This window comes from Cervus canadensis, chromosome 5, assembly GCF_019320065.1.
Source record: "Cervus canadensis isolate Bull #8, Minnesota chromosome 5, ASM1932006v1, whole genome shotgun sequence".
NCBI lineage: Eukaryota > Metazoa > Chordata > Mammalia > Artiodactyla > Cervidae > Cervus > Cervus canadensis.
Genome location: NC_057390.1, coordinates 4,179,752 through 4,193,323, shown reverse-complemented (window position 1 = coordinate 4,193,323; position 13,572 = coordinate 4,179,752). Strand labels below are relative to the sequence as shown.

The 13,572-nt window shown below is 35.3% G+C and overlaps 1 protein-coding gene across 6 annotated transcripts in view; it reads left to right on the top strand.

Annotated features, from left to right (window-relative positions):
* The window catches only part of TSGA10 (testis specific 10), a 93,088-nt gene that overhangs the window by 41,131 nt on the left and 38,385 nt on the right, over positions 1–13,572 (top strand). For 5 of the 6 annotated variants that reach the window (XM_043467901.1, XM_043467899.1, XM_043467898.1 and 2 more), the window contains 2 exons: positions 8,820–8,935; positions 11,160–11,314. The exons of the other annotated variant lie outside the window; for it this stretch is intronic. In XM_043467901.1, the coding sequence (XP_043323836.1) occupies positions 8,820–8,935; positions 11,160–11,314 (271 nt within the window). The remainder of the gene's footprint in view (positions 1–8,819; positions 8,936–11,159; positions 11,315–13,572) is intronic. 6 annotated transcript variants of the gene reach the window in all.

Genomic DNA, 13,572 nt, shown 5'->3' with positions numbered 1-13,572 from the left:
TGTTAGTTCTCTAACTTTGTTCTTTCTTTAAAGTTGTTTTGGATATTCTGGTTCCTTGCATTTTTATTTAATTTTAGAATCAGCTTCATAGTATAAACAGAAAAGCCTTGGGAATTTGGAATTGGTGAAAAACCCCTACTCATGAACACTTCCATTTCTTTCTTTTTTTTTTGGCCATGCTTAGTGGCTCATGGGATCTTAGTTCCTGGACCAAGGATCGAACCTGGGCCACTACATTGAAAGCAGCAAGTCCTAACCACTGGGCCATTACTAGGGAACTCCTGTCCATTTCTTTATTTAGATCTTCAATTTCTCTCATAATGTTTTATAATTTTCAATGTATAGCTCTTACATTATTTTTGTCAATCTATCCCTAAGTATTTTCTGCTTTTTGATACTGATGCAAATGGAACTTTAGAATTTTACTTTCTGATTGCTTATATATGAAAATACAAATTTTTAAAAATGAAACTTTGTATTATAGAGAAGTTTTAGATTTACAGAAAATTTGTGAAGATAGTTCAGAGTTCCTACATACCTCACACCCAGTTTCCTCTGTTAATAACATTTTGCATTAGTATGGTTAATTTGTTAAAATTAGCCGATCAGTATTGATACACTCTAATAAAGTAAAGTCTGTAATTTATTCAGATTTCCTTACTTTTTCCATAATGTCCTTTTTCTGATCCAGGATCCCATACAGGACACCATATTACATTTAGTTGTCTTGTCTCCTTAGGCTTCTCTTGGCTATGAAAGTCTCAGACGTTCCTTGTTTGTGATGACCTTGACAGTTTTGAGGAATACTGATCAGGTATTTTGTAGAATGTCTTCCAATTGGAGTTCGTCTGATGACTTTCTCGTGGTTAGACTAGGTTATGTTTTTGAGAGAAAGGTCACAGCAATAAGGTGCCATTTTCGAGTATACAGATATTCAGGTGTCATGAGTACATCTTACCAATATGATGTATCACTGTTGATTTTGACTTCAGTTGCCTGGCTGAGGTAATGTTTGCCTTTTCCAGAATGTCATATAATTGAAATCATATGGTACATAGCCTTTTCACACTGGCTTCTTTCACTTAGTAATGTGCATTTAAGGTTCATCCGTGTGCTTTTCATACCTTGATAGTTCATTTTGTCTTATTGAATAATATTCTATCGTATGTATGTACCACAGTGTGTTTATCTGTACACCTACTGAAAGTCATTCGGTTGCTCTAGTTTTTGGCAATTGTTAATAAAGCTGCTATACACTTTCATGTGCAGGTTTTTGTGTGGACAGAGTTTTTATTTTTTTATTTAAATTTTTATTTTGTCTTCTCCTCACAGTTTGCAGGATCTTAGTTCCCTGAGTAGGTGTTGAACCTGTCTGTGCCCTCAGCAGTGAAAATGCAGAGTCCTAACCGCTGGGCTGCCAGAGAATTCCCAGAGCAGAATTTTTTAGATCAGTTCAATAAATACTTATGAGCACAATTGCTGAATCATATAGTAAAACTACATTTAACTTTGTAAGAAACTACCAAATTCTCTTTCAAAGTGAGTATGCCGTTTTGCATTTCCATTAAAAGGAATGAAGGAGACTTTCTGTCAGCATTTATTATTGTCAAATTTCTGTATTTTAGGCATTAAAATAGGTGTGTAGTGATCTCTTGTCATAATTTGCAATTCTCTGGAGAAGGAAATGGCAACCCACTCCAGTATTCTTGCCTATCCCATGGACAGAGGAGCCTGGTGGGCTACAGTCCATGGGGTCGAAAAGAGTCGGACACGACTGAGTGACTTCACCTTCACCTTCAATGACAGGTAATGTGGAATCTCTTCTCATATTGTTGTTTGCCGTCTGTGTATTTTTGGTGAGGTGTCTCTTTAGATCTTTAGCCCAATTTTTCAATTGTTTATCCATTTAGTGTTGAACTTTAAGATTTCTTTATATATTTTGGGTCATGTTTTTATCAGATAAAGTGAAAGAAAGTGAAAGTGTTAGTCACTCAGTCATGTCCGAGTTTTGCGACCTCATGGGCTGTAGCCCGCTAGGCTCCTCTGTCCGTAGGATTCACCAAGCATGAATACTGGAGTGGGTTGCCATTCCCTTCTCCAGGGGACCTTCCCAATTCCGGGGATTGAACCTAGGTCTCCCACATTGCGGGCAGATTCTTTACCATTAAGCTGCCCAGGAAGCCCTCTCAAATACATTCTCCCAGTCTGTGCTTTGTCTTTTTATTCTTTTAATAGTGCATTTTGCAGAGCAGAAAGTTAAAATTTTGACAGTGTTCAGCTTAGCAACTTTTTCTTTCATGAATTGTGTTTTTGGTGTAATATTTAAAAACTCGACTAAATCCGAGGGCAAATATTTTTCTCTTATGTTTTCTTTTAGAAATTGTATAGTTTAGCATTTGATACTTAAGGTCAGTGATCTGTGTTAATTTTTGTGAAAGCTGTAGTTTACTTAATTTGCATATGGATGCTCTAAAATTGGCATCACTGACTCAAAAGACATGAGTTTGAGCAAACTCTGGGAGACAGTGACTTACAGGGAAGCCTGGCATGCTGCGATTCATGGGGTCACAGAGTCGGACACGACTTAGCGACCGAGCAGCAACAAAATTGTCCCAGCACTTGTTAAAATACTGCTCTTGTGCAATTGTCTCTGCTCCTCTGTCAAAGATCAGTTGCTTATATTTGTGTGGGCCCATTTCTGGCTCTCTATTCTACTGGATTAATTTTTTTTTTTTTTGCCAACCTGTACTGTCTTTTTCCAACTTTGTGAATTATCCAACTTTGTCCTCTTCAGTATTATATTGGCTATTCTGGATCTTTTGTTTCCATGTGGACTTTAGAATAAGCTTGTTAATATCTGTAAAATAGCTTTCTGAGATTACAGCTGGGTTTGCATTGAATCTGTGGATCAAATTGGAAAGAACTGACATAATAATCTGGAGAGTTTCAATCCATGAACATGGAATATTTCTCTATTTATTTAGATCTTGGATTTCTGTCATCAGTGTTTTGCAGTTCTCTGTATATAGTATGTTAATTTTGGAAAGTTCTAGGTCATTGTTACATCAACTATTTCTCATGTTCTTATTCTTTTCCTTTTTTCGCCTTCTGGCATTTCAGTTAGACTCACAATTCTTGGATATTCTGTTCCGTTTTTGTTTTTTTTTTTCTTCTCTTTGCTTTTCAGTTTGGGAAGTTTTTATTGACCCATTTTTAAGCTCAATGATTTATTCTTGACCGTGTCCAATCTACTGATGAACCCATCAAGGGCATATCAAGGATCTTGTCATAGTATTATGCTATCATTTTCATTTTATTTTCTCAGAGTTTCCATCTCTCTTCTTCTTCTTCTTTTTTTTTTTTTCAATCTCTCTTCTTATGTTATCCACCTATTACTGCATGTTGTCTACTTTTCAGCCATGGTTGAATCTTGCATTGATCCTTCAGGCTGTTTTTGCTTGCCTTTTGGCATGCCTTGTAATTTTTTGAAAGCCAGATATTTTGTTTTGGTTGTTTAGTCGCTAAGTCGGTCTGACTCTTTTGTGACCCCATCAACTGTAGCCCGCAAGGCTTCTCTGTCTGTGGGATTTTCCCAGCACGAATACTGAAGTGGGTTGCCATTTCCTTCTCCAGGGAACCTTAACAGCCCAGGGATTGAACCTGAGTCACCTGCATTGCAGGCAGATTCTTTTTAGTTAATTGAGGAAAATAGGCCTGAAGAGGAGCATGTAGGGAAGCCTAAAGTAGTCAGTAAGAGAAACAAAAACAGGACAATAGAGACATGAAACACCTCTGGCATCTGCAGCTACAACAAACGTTGACCAAAGTTCAACACTTAGAACTTTGCCTTTGCCTTTTGCTTCTTTTCTCAGCTATTTGTAAGGCCTCCTCAGACAACCATTTTTGCATTTCTCTTTTCCTGGGAATGGTCTTGATCACTGCTTCCTATACAGTGTCCCAAACCTCAGTCCATAGTTCTTCAGGCACTCTGTCTGTCAGATCTAATATCATGAATCTATTTGTCACTTCCACTGTATAATCGTAAGGGATTTGATTTAGGTCATACCTGAATGACCTAGTGGTTTTCCCTACTTTCTTCAATTTAAGTCTGAATTTTGCAATAAGGATTTTTTAAATTTTGCAACAACCCACTTAGAATGGGCTAAAGACCTTAACAAACATCTCATCAAAGAAGCTATAGAGATATCAAATAAGTATATAAAAAGATGCAACACATCATACATCATCTGGAACTGCAAATTAAAACAAGATATTAAAACATAGCTATTAGAATGGCCAAAATCAGAAGCACAACAAATTCTGGTAAGAATGTAGATCAACAGGAGCTGATGGGAATTCAAAGTGTCACAGCCACTTTGTAAAGCTATTTGGCAGTTTCACACAAAACTAAACATGCACTTAACCGTATGATCCACCAATCATGCTTATTGATATTTACCCAAAGAAGTTGAAAATGTTATGTACCCACAAAAATCTACACATAGTGTTTGTAGCAGCTCTAATCATAATTGCCCAAGTTGGGAAGCAACCAAAATCTATAATAGGACTCTGAGCTAGAGATGGCAACTGTATGTCAGATCCCACATTAATGTCATACTGAGAACCTTCACTATATGATTTCTGGCCAGACAAATCACCTGTCAAGACGTTTTCCAAAATTACTCTAAAAATCTGTCATTTGGTTCTGATTATGTCATTTTGTGAAGGAAGCATTCTATTCTGTGCACTGAGTTTTATAATAGGTACAGATTTCTCATTTTGAATTTTAAGCCTTAGAGTCATTCTGAGGTAGCAAAGCATAAATTTCAGTCTCTGCTCTCAAACTTGCTTGTAATTTTCTTTGGTAAAATGCTGAATGGAAACTGTAAAAAGCCATCACTATACCTTGTAGCTTGGTTTATGAGTGCTGTCATCTGTAGAATTTTCTGTTTCACTAGTTTGAGTTTCTCTGGAAAATCTACTTAATTAAAAATAATTATCTATGAAAGCGTTATTTTGAGTGTCTCTGAATGAGTATTTCTTTAGAACTGGGCAAAGTGTGTACAACTGAGCACTAGTGGAGAGTGCAGTTTGAGAACCAAACGGTAATTTGTTTTGAGAATAAGACCATAAAGAGGAATCAGGAGAATCGCATGCTATGCCAGAACCCTTATTTTTAACACCTACTGAGGGTGCACAGAGGAGTTGGTTTTAAGCTCCAAAATAACCATTTGAAAAAAAGTACATCAGGTAGTTTATAATCTAAGCCCCTTTGGGCTTTGGTATAAAAACCTCCTAAATATATCTTGAATGAGTTTTCTGACATTGGAGGGCCTGTTAGAAGAGTCCGCAAAAGAAGATACCAGCTTTATTTCTGAAGTTTCTGTTTCTTGAATGTCTGTTTTCGGTGTGGGTTTATGGGTCAGTTTTAAAAGTCTGATTTGAGAACTTCTAATTGTGCATGCAGTTTTCCATTTTCCTATTAGATGTATTCTTGAGTTATACAGGGATCTTATGGCTATTTTGGAAAATATGCAGCTTCAGTATAGTTTAACAGGATAAGGATGGCCACAGTGCACACCAGAAGATTTTGTCACATCCTCTGCCTGTCTTTCCAGGACTTATTCATTGTCACATGAATTAATACACTTATTATATTTATGGCTCTTATATTAGCATGTATTTTCAAGAATATTTTTATTAAAGTAAGGTTGATTTACAATACTGTGTTGGTTTCAGGTATACAGTATAGTGATTCAATTACATAAATGTATGTTCCTTTTCAGATTCCTTTCTTATGTAGGTTATTGCAGAATATTGAGTATAGTTCCCTGTGTGATAGAGTAGGTCCTTATTGGTTACCAGTTTTATATATAGTAGTGTGTATATTTAATCCCAGCCTCCTAATTTACCTTATCCCACCCATCTTTCCCCTTTGGTAATCCAAAGTTTATTTTCTGTGTCTGTGAGTCTCTTTCTGTTTTGTAAATAAGTCCATTTGTGTCTGTTTTTAGATTCCACATATAAGCGATATCAGATGGTATTTTTCTTTCTCTGGCTTACTTCACTTAGTATGATACTCTCTAGGTCCATTTGTATTGCTGCAAATGGCATTATTTTATTTTTTTATGGCTGAGTGATATCCCACTGTATATATATACACATCTTCATCTGTTGCTGGACATTTAGGTTGCTTCCGCGTTCTGGCTATTGTAAAGTGTTGCAGTGAACATTGGGATGCAAGTATCTTTTCAAAGTGTGATTTTCCCTGGATATATGCCTAGGAGTGGGATTGCTGGATCGTATAGTAGCTCGGTAGCCCTATTCTTAGTTTTTTTAGGAACCTCCATACTGTTTTCCATAGAGGATGTATACCAATTTACATCCCACCAACAATGGAGAAAGCACTGGCACCCCACTCCAGTACTCTTGTCTGGAAAATCCCATGGACGGAGGAGCCTGGTGGGCTGCAGTCCATGGGGTCGCACAGAGTCGGACACGACTGAGCGACTTCACTTTCACTTTTCACTTTCATGCATTGGAGAAGGAAATGGCGACCCACTCCAGTGCTCTTGCCTGGAGAATCCCAGGGACAGAGGAGCCTTGGTAGGCTGCCGTCTATGGGGTTGCACAGAGTTGGACACGACTGAAGCGACTTCGCAGCAGCAGCAACAAGATAATAGGATTCATCTTTCTCCACACCCTCTCCAGCATTAATTATTTGTAGACTTTTTGGTGATGGCCATTCTGACTGGTTTGACATGATACCTGGTTGTAGTTTTGATTTGCATTTCTCTAATAATTAGCAGTGTTGAGCATCTTTTCATGTACCTGTTGGCCATCTGTATGTCTACTTTAGAGAAGTGTCTATTTAGATATTCTACCTAGTTTTTTATTGTATTGTTGATGTAGAAATCTTGTCTCCCTTTAAGTCCTTTTACCCTCCCCCATTTACTAGATACAGATTTGTTTTTTGTTCTACCCATGATTTACATTCCCTTAAAGCTGGTTTTCATGTTTTTCATTGATATTTCTTTTTTTTTTCATTGATATTTCTTTAGCGTAAGATTTCATGTGTTATATGAGCCATTGTTTTTTTGAATATTGTGTTTGTTCTTTCCTGGAATCCCTATTAGGTAAATATTGGACCTCGTCATTCTGTTGTTTATGTCTCCTAAACTTTCCTTTGTATTTGTTCCGTCTTTTTTTGTTTGTTTGTTTGTTTTTGTTCTGTCTTTTTATCTGTGCTCTATTATAGATAATTTCCCCTGATCTGGCTTTTTTTTCTAGCTTACTAATTGTCTCTTTAGCGGTATCTGTTTTGTTCTTAAACTTGTCGTTTGATGTCATTTAAAATTTTTATTTAAATGCTCTTAGTTTAATTTCCTGAAGTTCTCATTGGTTCTTTTTAAAATCTGCTGGCTCTTTTTATTATATATTTTTATTACACTTTTTATGTATTAGTATTTAAAATTATTTTAAAATTTCTGTTTAATCAGGCTATAATCTGAAGTTCTTTGAGATCTAATTTAGTTTGTGTGTCTTTTGACTCCCACTACGTTTGGGTTGTTTCTTAGAATGTTTTTAAGATTGAATTGTGAGCTCATTTTGTAAAAATTTGTTTTCAATTGAAAGATAATTACAATATTGTGTTGGTTTGTGAGCTTATTTTCGACAGACTCTTGTCTGGGGTTTAGTTTGTGCCTGAGTTGAAGTCATGTCCCTCCAGTAAACTTTTGTGTATTTCCACCAAGTTTTCTAGATTATATTACCGTCCTGGAACCAGATTTCATTTTGATTTCTTATCTTGAGATTGAGATTTCCCAACGAAGATGTTTAGTTATTTTTGTTACCCTGCCTTAGCAATGTTTGGCAAGCTGATTTCCTCTAGTCTGGCCTCTCCACTAATAGTATAGCTCTTAGTGGCTTTATGTGGGGGATCTTATTCCTAAAACTTGTGTTGCAGACATTTCTGTAGCCTCATCTTCTGTTTCTGAGTTAGAAGACAAGACTCTAGGCTATTGAGACAGGTAAACCCCAACCATATCTAATATAACATCAGTTCATAGTCTTATTACTCTGATTTGACACCAAAGGACTTCTCTTACAGATGGTTCTGAGTTTTGCTATACATTTTAAAGGATGCTTCTTACATCTTCTTTAGTATGTGTGTTTTGTGGTGAGAGTACTTTCAGATTATCTAGCTTCCATATTTCCAGAAATTGTAGTCTGTCTACTTATTTGTTTATTGACTATGAATTGCATGAGAGCAGGGTCCCTGCCCATCTAGTTCACCATAGTGCCTGCTACATACTTAGTAAGTGTTTGTGGATTCAGTGAAATACTGTTCATTACAGATTTATTTATGCTAATGAAAACCTGAAATGAACCCAAATGTCTAATATTAGGGGAGTACTTAAGTAAATGGTTATATTTACTTGAAAGCAAATGGCTATTGCTCATATAAAGCTTTTCAGTAGAAAATGATCCTTTGAAGGGCTAAATTATAAGACTGAAAAGTGTTAAAGATTGAGTATAGGTGAAAAAAATCTGAACTCAAGTTTGAATTTAGATTATGGTAACTTTATGCAAAGCAAAAAAGCACTAATGAATACTAAAGTTGTTTATGTTACAGTGATAGATTGAGGATCCCCTTTTACCCTTTATATTTCAGACCTCCTATAGTGTGTTTTTATAATGAAAATACTAAGAAGAAAAAATGTGCATTAGTTTCCTTAAAAGTTCTTAGATTTAAATACACTAAAAAGTTGATAAAACATAAAATTTCAGAATTAGTTTTATTATTAAAATGTTTACAGACTTTTATATGAAAACACAGAGAAAGATCTTTCTGATACTCAGCGACACCTTGCTAAGAAAAAGTATGAGCTACAGCTTACTCAGGAGAAAATTATGTGCTTGGATGAAAAAATTGGTGAGTTTTTTCCTGATGTTCCTTTTTGTTTTTTAAGTCTGGAAAAAAAAGTTTTCTTCTCTTCAGTTATAACATAGAGAAACTTAGAAATAGACCCTTAAGTTAAAAGTTTTTAGTCAAAAATCATGAGAAAATGTATTTTTCTTTGATAGTAAAATGTTTTACTTAAACTTAGATCCATAAATACTTAGACATGGCTTCATATTTTTCAATGAAGGAATAGCTAAACAAAGCAGCAGTACTTTGTAAATTTATGATGATCAATTTTAAACTTACAAGCTTTTATATTATATTATATCATGCCCATAGCTGTTGTAATGAAATGTATTACATATATACTATTTTTGGTAGAAAGTATACATAGATTTGGATATATCTATAGTTCATTTGAGTTTATAGAGAAGATTATTTTTATGAAGTCTCTTCTGATTGTTTCTTACCAGTGTTCTTTATCAAAATATGGTCATAACTTAATCTTCTTGTAACTTTAAATTAAAATTTTGGTCAGGACAATAAAAGTACTCATTTTAAAATTGAATAAGACTTTTAAAGTTTGCTATTATGCAGATCAAAAATATCTGACATAAGCAATTAGGTGGGTGGGGTGCTTTTTACTGGGGCAGAAAGTAAATATAAAAGGAGAATATTGAAGAACTCATTTTTGGATTTTAAGTTCAAGTAAAAATGTAGGGTAAGTAGGTAAATAGATAAGTTAGTATCTCAGAAGAGAAATCTAAGCTAAAGATACACATTTAGGACACACCAGCATGTAAATGATATTTTAAAACCGTGAAATCACCTAGGGAAAATGTAGAGAATGAGGAGAAGAGGATCCAGGACTAAGAAGAAGCCAAAGAAGTAGGAAGAAAACCCAGAAGTGAGTGTCATTTGGGGAGGCAAGAGAGCAATGTGTTTTAGAAAGGAGGATATGATCAATTGTCAGATACTTTCGAGAAGCGAAATAAGATGAGAATGAAAATATATTGATTGGATTAACACATTGGAGGTTTTGGAAACATGGGTCCCCCAAAAGTTTGAATTATAGTGTTAGATGAAAAAGATGGAGTAGTCTGAGGAATGATTGGGAATGAGATGGTATAGACAGGAGGGAACAGAAGTCAAACAGAAGTTTGGCTATTAAGAGTAGCAGAAAAATGGGGTGGTAGCATAAATGGGATGCTAGGAGATCCTAGAATAGGTTAGAGTTTGTTTTCTGCCAATGGGAATGAACTCAGATATCAGAACACCCAAAACAAGTGGTTTGCCTAGAAAAGAAACAAGATACATCCCTTTTGTATACATCACCCTCTTGTGATATGGAATTCCACTCTCAGTGCCGCAGTGGGTGGCCCTTAGTAGTTGTTTACCTAGAGGTCTAGTCACACCAACTTTCTTTGGGTAGAGATGGTCTAGACCAGTGCTCCTCAAACTTCAGGAGAGCTAAGCTCACTGGAGCCAGGCTCCTCGGAGTAGGATATGCCAGGGATTTTGTATCTTTCCCAGGGTGCTTGTTGAAACATAAATTGCTCTGCCCACTCAGAATTTCTAATTCAGTAGGTCTAGGATGGGACCTAAGGATTTGTATTTCTAACAAGTTCCCAGGTGATGCTGATGGTTCTGGTTGAAAAACCACAATTTGAAAACCACTTTTCTATACCAATTATATAGGACTTCAACACTGACACTGGCATTCCAGCATACTTACAAAGCAAATCAGACTTCTTGGGATGATTTTTTTCTAGGAATGTTTATAACAGTGCTGTGGAGAAAATCAGAATATTAGAAGATATTCGACTCCAATGATGACTTAACTGAATATATTTTTAAGATCTGGTAGTTACCAATTTATATGCAATAGTGATTTGAAGCTAAAGGAAGGTGAAATTAGAAGAGAAAAAAAATCAACATTCCATGTACTTTCTCCACACACCTTCCCCTCTCCCACCACACATTCTACTTTGAGAACTTGTTACATAGAACTTTCCTTTGCTGTTCTAATTCAAATGTGTTAATTGTGCTTTTTCATTTATAAGTCATTTAGAATGATTAATCTTCATTTTTAATCACTAACAACAAAAGCCATTTTAAAATTTGGAATAGAGTATTTTATCTTTAGTCATTGAATATAGTATAGGAGAATTTACTTTAAAAAGTACTTCACTCTGCTTGAACTGGAAAAATTTTTATCTTTTTTAAAACAATGCCTTTATGATTACACATTTAGATAATTTTACAAGACAAAGTATTGCCCAACGAGAAGAAATCAGCATTCTTGGTGCAACCCTCAATGATTTGGCTAAAGAAAAGGAATGCCTGCAAGCATGTTTGGATAAAAAATCTGAGAATATTGCGTCCCTTGGAGAGAGTTTGGCAATGAAAGTATGTTCTGAGAACTGTGATTTAAAAGAAATGTTTGAACTTGAATCTGAATAAAATAATAGGATTTTCCCAACTTTTTTTCCTTAGAGAGGTGAAACTTTAAAATCTGATTTTGAAATATTTCAGGATAGTCTTAGGAAATATGTGTTCAAATTCACTAGCTAATATTTTTAAATAAATTTTTCTCTCATCAATTTCTGATCAACTTTTACTAACAATAACTAATTCAAACATCTCAAAATGTAAAGCATAATTTAAAAAAAGCAGTGAGACTGATTTCTTTTTAAAAGCGCACCAGAACTTATATTTTCAAGTAGCCACCTTGGGAGGCAATATATGTCATTAAATACAATGAAGTTTATATTCAAAATTAGGATCATGTTTTTCCATCATCTTCAGCCTTTGAGAGTGGATCATATGGAACTGGTAAACAAATTGGGTGATAAACTTCATCCCACAGTTTTGTTGTTCAAACAATGACAAATAAAGGTGTTTTGAAATAATGACCCCCTTTCTAGCTCATAAACTGATTCTGAAGGCAATTCCTAAACTGTTTTCTACAAATGTCTTAAGCAAAGGCAGCATCACTGGCTTAGGGTCTTTCCCCTCTGTAAGGGCACTAACTTAGAGGGTCTTTCCCTCTAAGGGAACTAAGCCATTCACTCATCCATCCATCCATCCTTTCAACAAACATTTATTGACATGTACCAGGTATTACGTTAGAAACTGGGACTGAGTGGGCATACCTTCCAAAGGCCTGTGGTATAATTCAAAGCAAGATAAAGAAAGATGCTGTTATGATGGAATATGCCAAGCGCCATAATGGCACATGCACAATGTATGAGTGAAGTTTGGCAGAAACATCTGATTCAGGCCAGGGGTTGGATTAGGGGAGGAAGAATATCTAGGAAGCCTTCCATACGGTGATGGTGCTTATACTGCCCTGCAAGATGACTAGAAATTAGCCAGAAAAAGATTTAGAGAAAGGAGTGATCCAGAATGGTAGAGCGCTGTTTAGAGAAAAGGTGATCCAAACAAGTAGAGCAACTTATATGGAAGCCCAGTGGCTTTCATCAGAGAATTTGGTGAGATTTCTTGATAGATTTCATACTAAACTATCAAGAAATAGAGTGCAAGGAGGGGCATATGGGGGCATGAAGACAGGTAAAAGATAAGATGGGATAGATAAGCAACAAATCAAAAATACATGAGATGTTGAGTTTAGATACCATCATCATGGATGTAGAGGATCATTGAAATCATGTAAATGAGTTGTTACAATTAGATCTTTAAAGCATTATCCTGTCATTTGTTAATCCATTGTAAAAAGTGGGTTGTAGGGAAATGAGAGTAGTGATAGGACATAGTTAGGAGTAAAGTGATAAGAACTGTATTAGGAAGTGACAGTGTCCATGAGAGAAACAGATAGCTCTGTTTAGGAAGTAAGACTGACAGGATGTGCTTTCTGACTTAGGAGCCCAATGACTAGTTCCTGTGTGTGAAGTAGGAAACACAGGACACAGAGCAAGCTTAGTGAGGAAGGTTATCAACATGCCTTTGTGACATGAGTTGAATCTTGTATTTTAAGGTTTGCAGAGAAAATTGAAGTTAATAGATTTGGATATCATGAGCATAATTGAAGTTATCAAAGTACACGAGGTAGTAAATTTTGGCTTAACTGGAAAAGTCTGATTAATTTCACGTCTTCCACTCTGCTAACTGTACCAATATTATCTTCTCCTTCACAAAGAATATTGAGTTGCAAGTCCATTTCAAAATTGAGTATTATATAGGATTATGAATGTAAACACATCCATCCTATGAAGGGAAAACAGTGTTACACATTCAAAAGAGGAAACGTTCTATACAATGATATTTCAGAGCTGAATTTATAATACCTTTCAGTGAAAAATAGTAGTTTTATTAGTTTAATCTGGAGACTACATTGGAAAAGTAATTACTATGGAAAAGTCTATATTATAGTGAATAAAGTGAATTTGGTCTGGTAAGCATAGTTTTTTAAAATTTGTTCTACTACTTGATATCAATTAAAGTTAGAAAATTCAATAGCAAGTTCATAGACTTTTGAATCATAAAAGTCAGAATTATTTGTATAAAATTTTAGTTTGTTTCTTTTTTCTGAGTAGATATATGACCACCCTGTCCACGTTGAATTTTTAACAATTAACTTGAATCTATGTCTCTGATTGGACAAATATATTGAGATTGTACAAGGATTATCAAGTTGATAATGATAT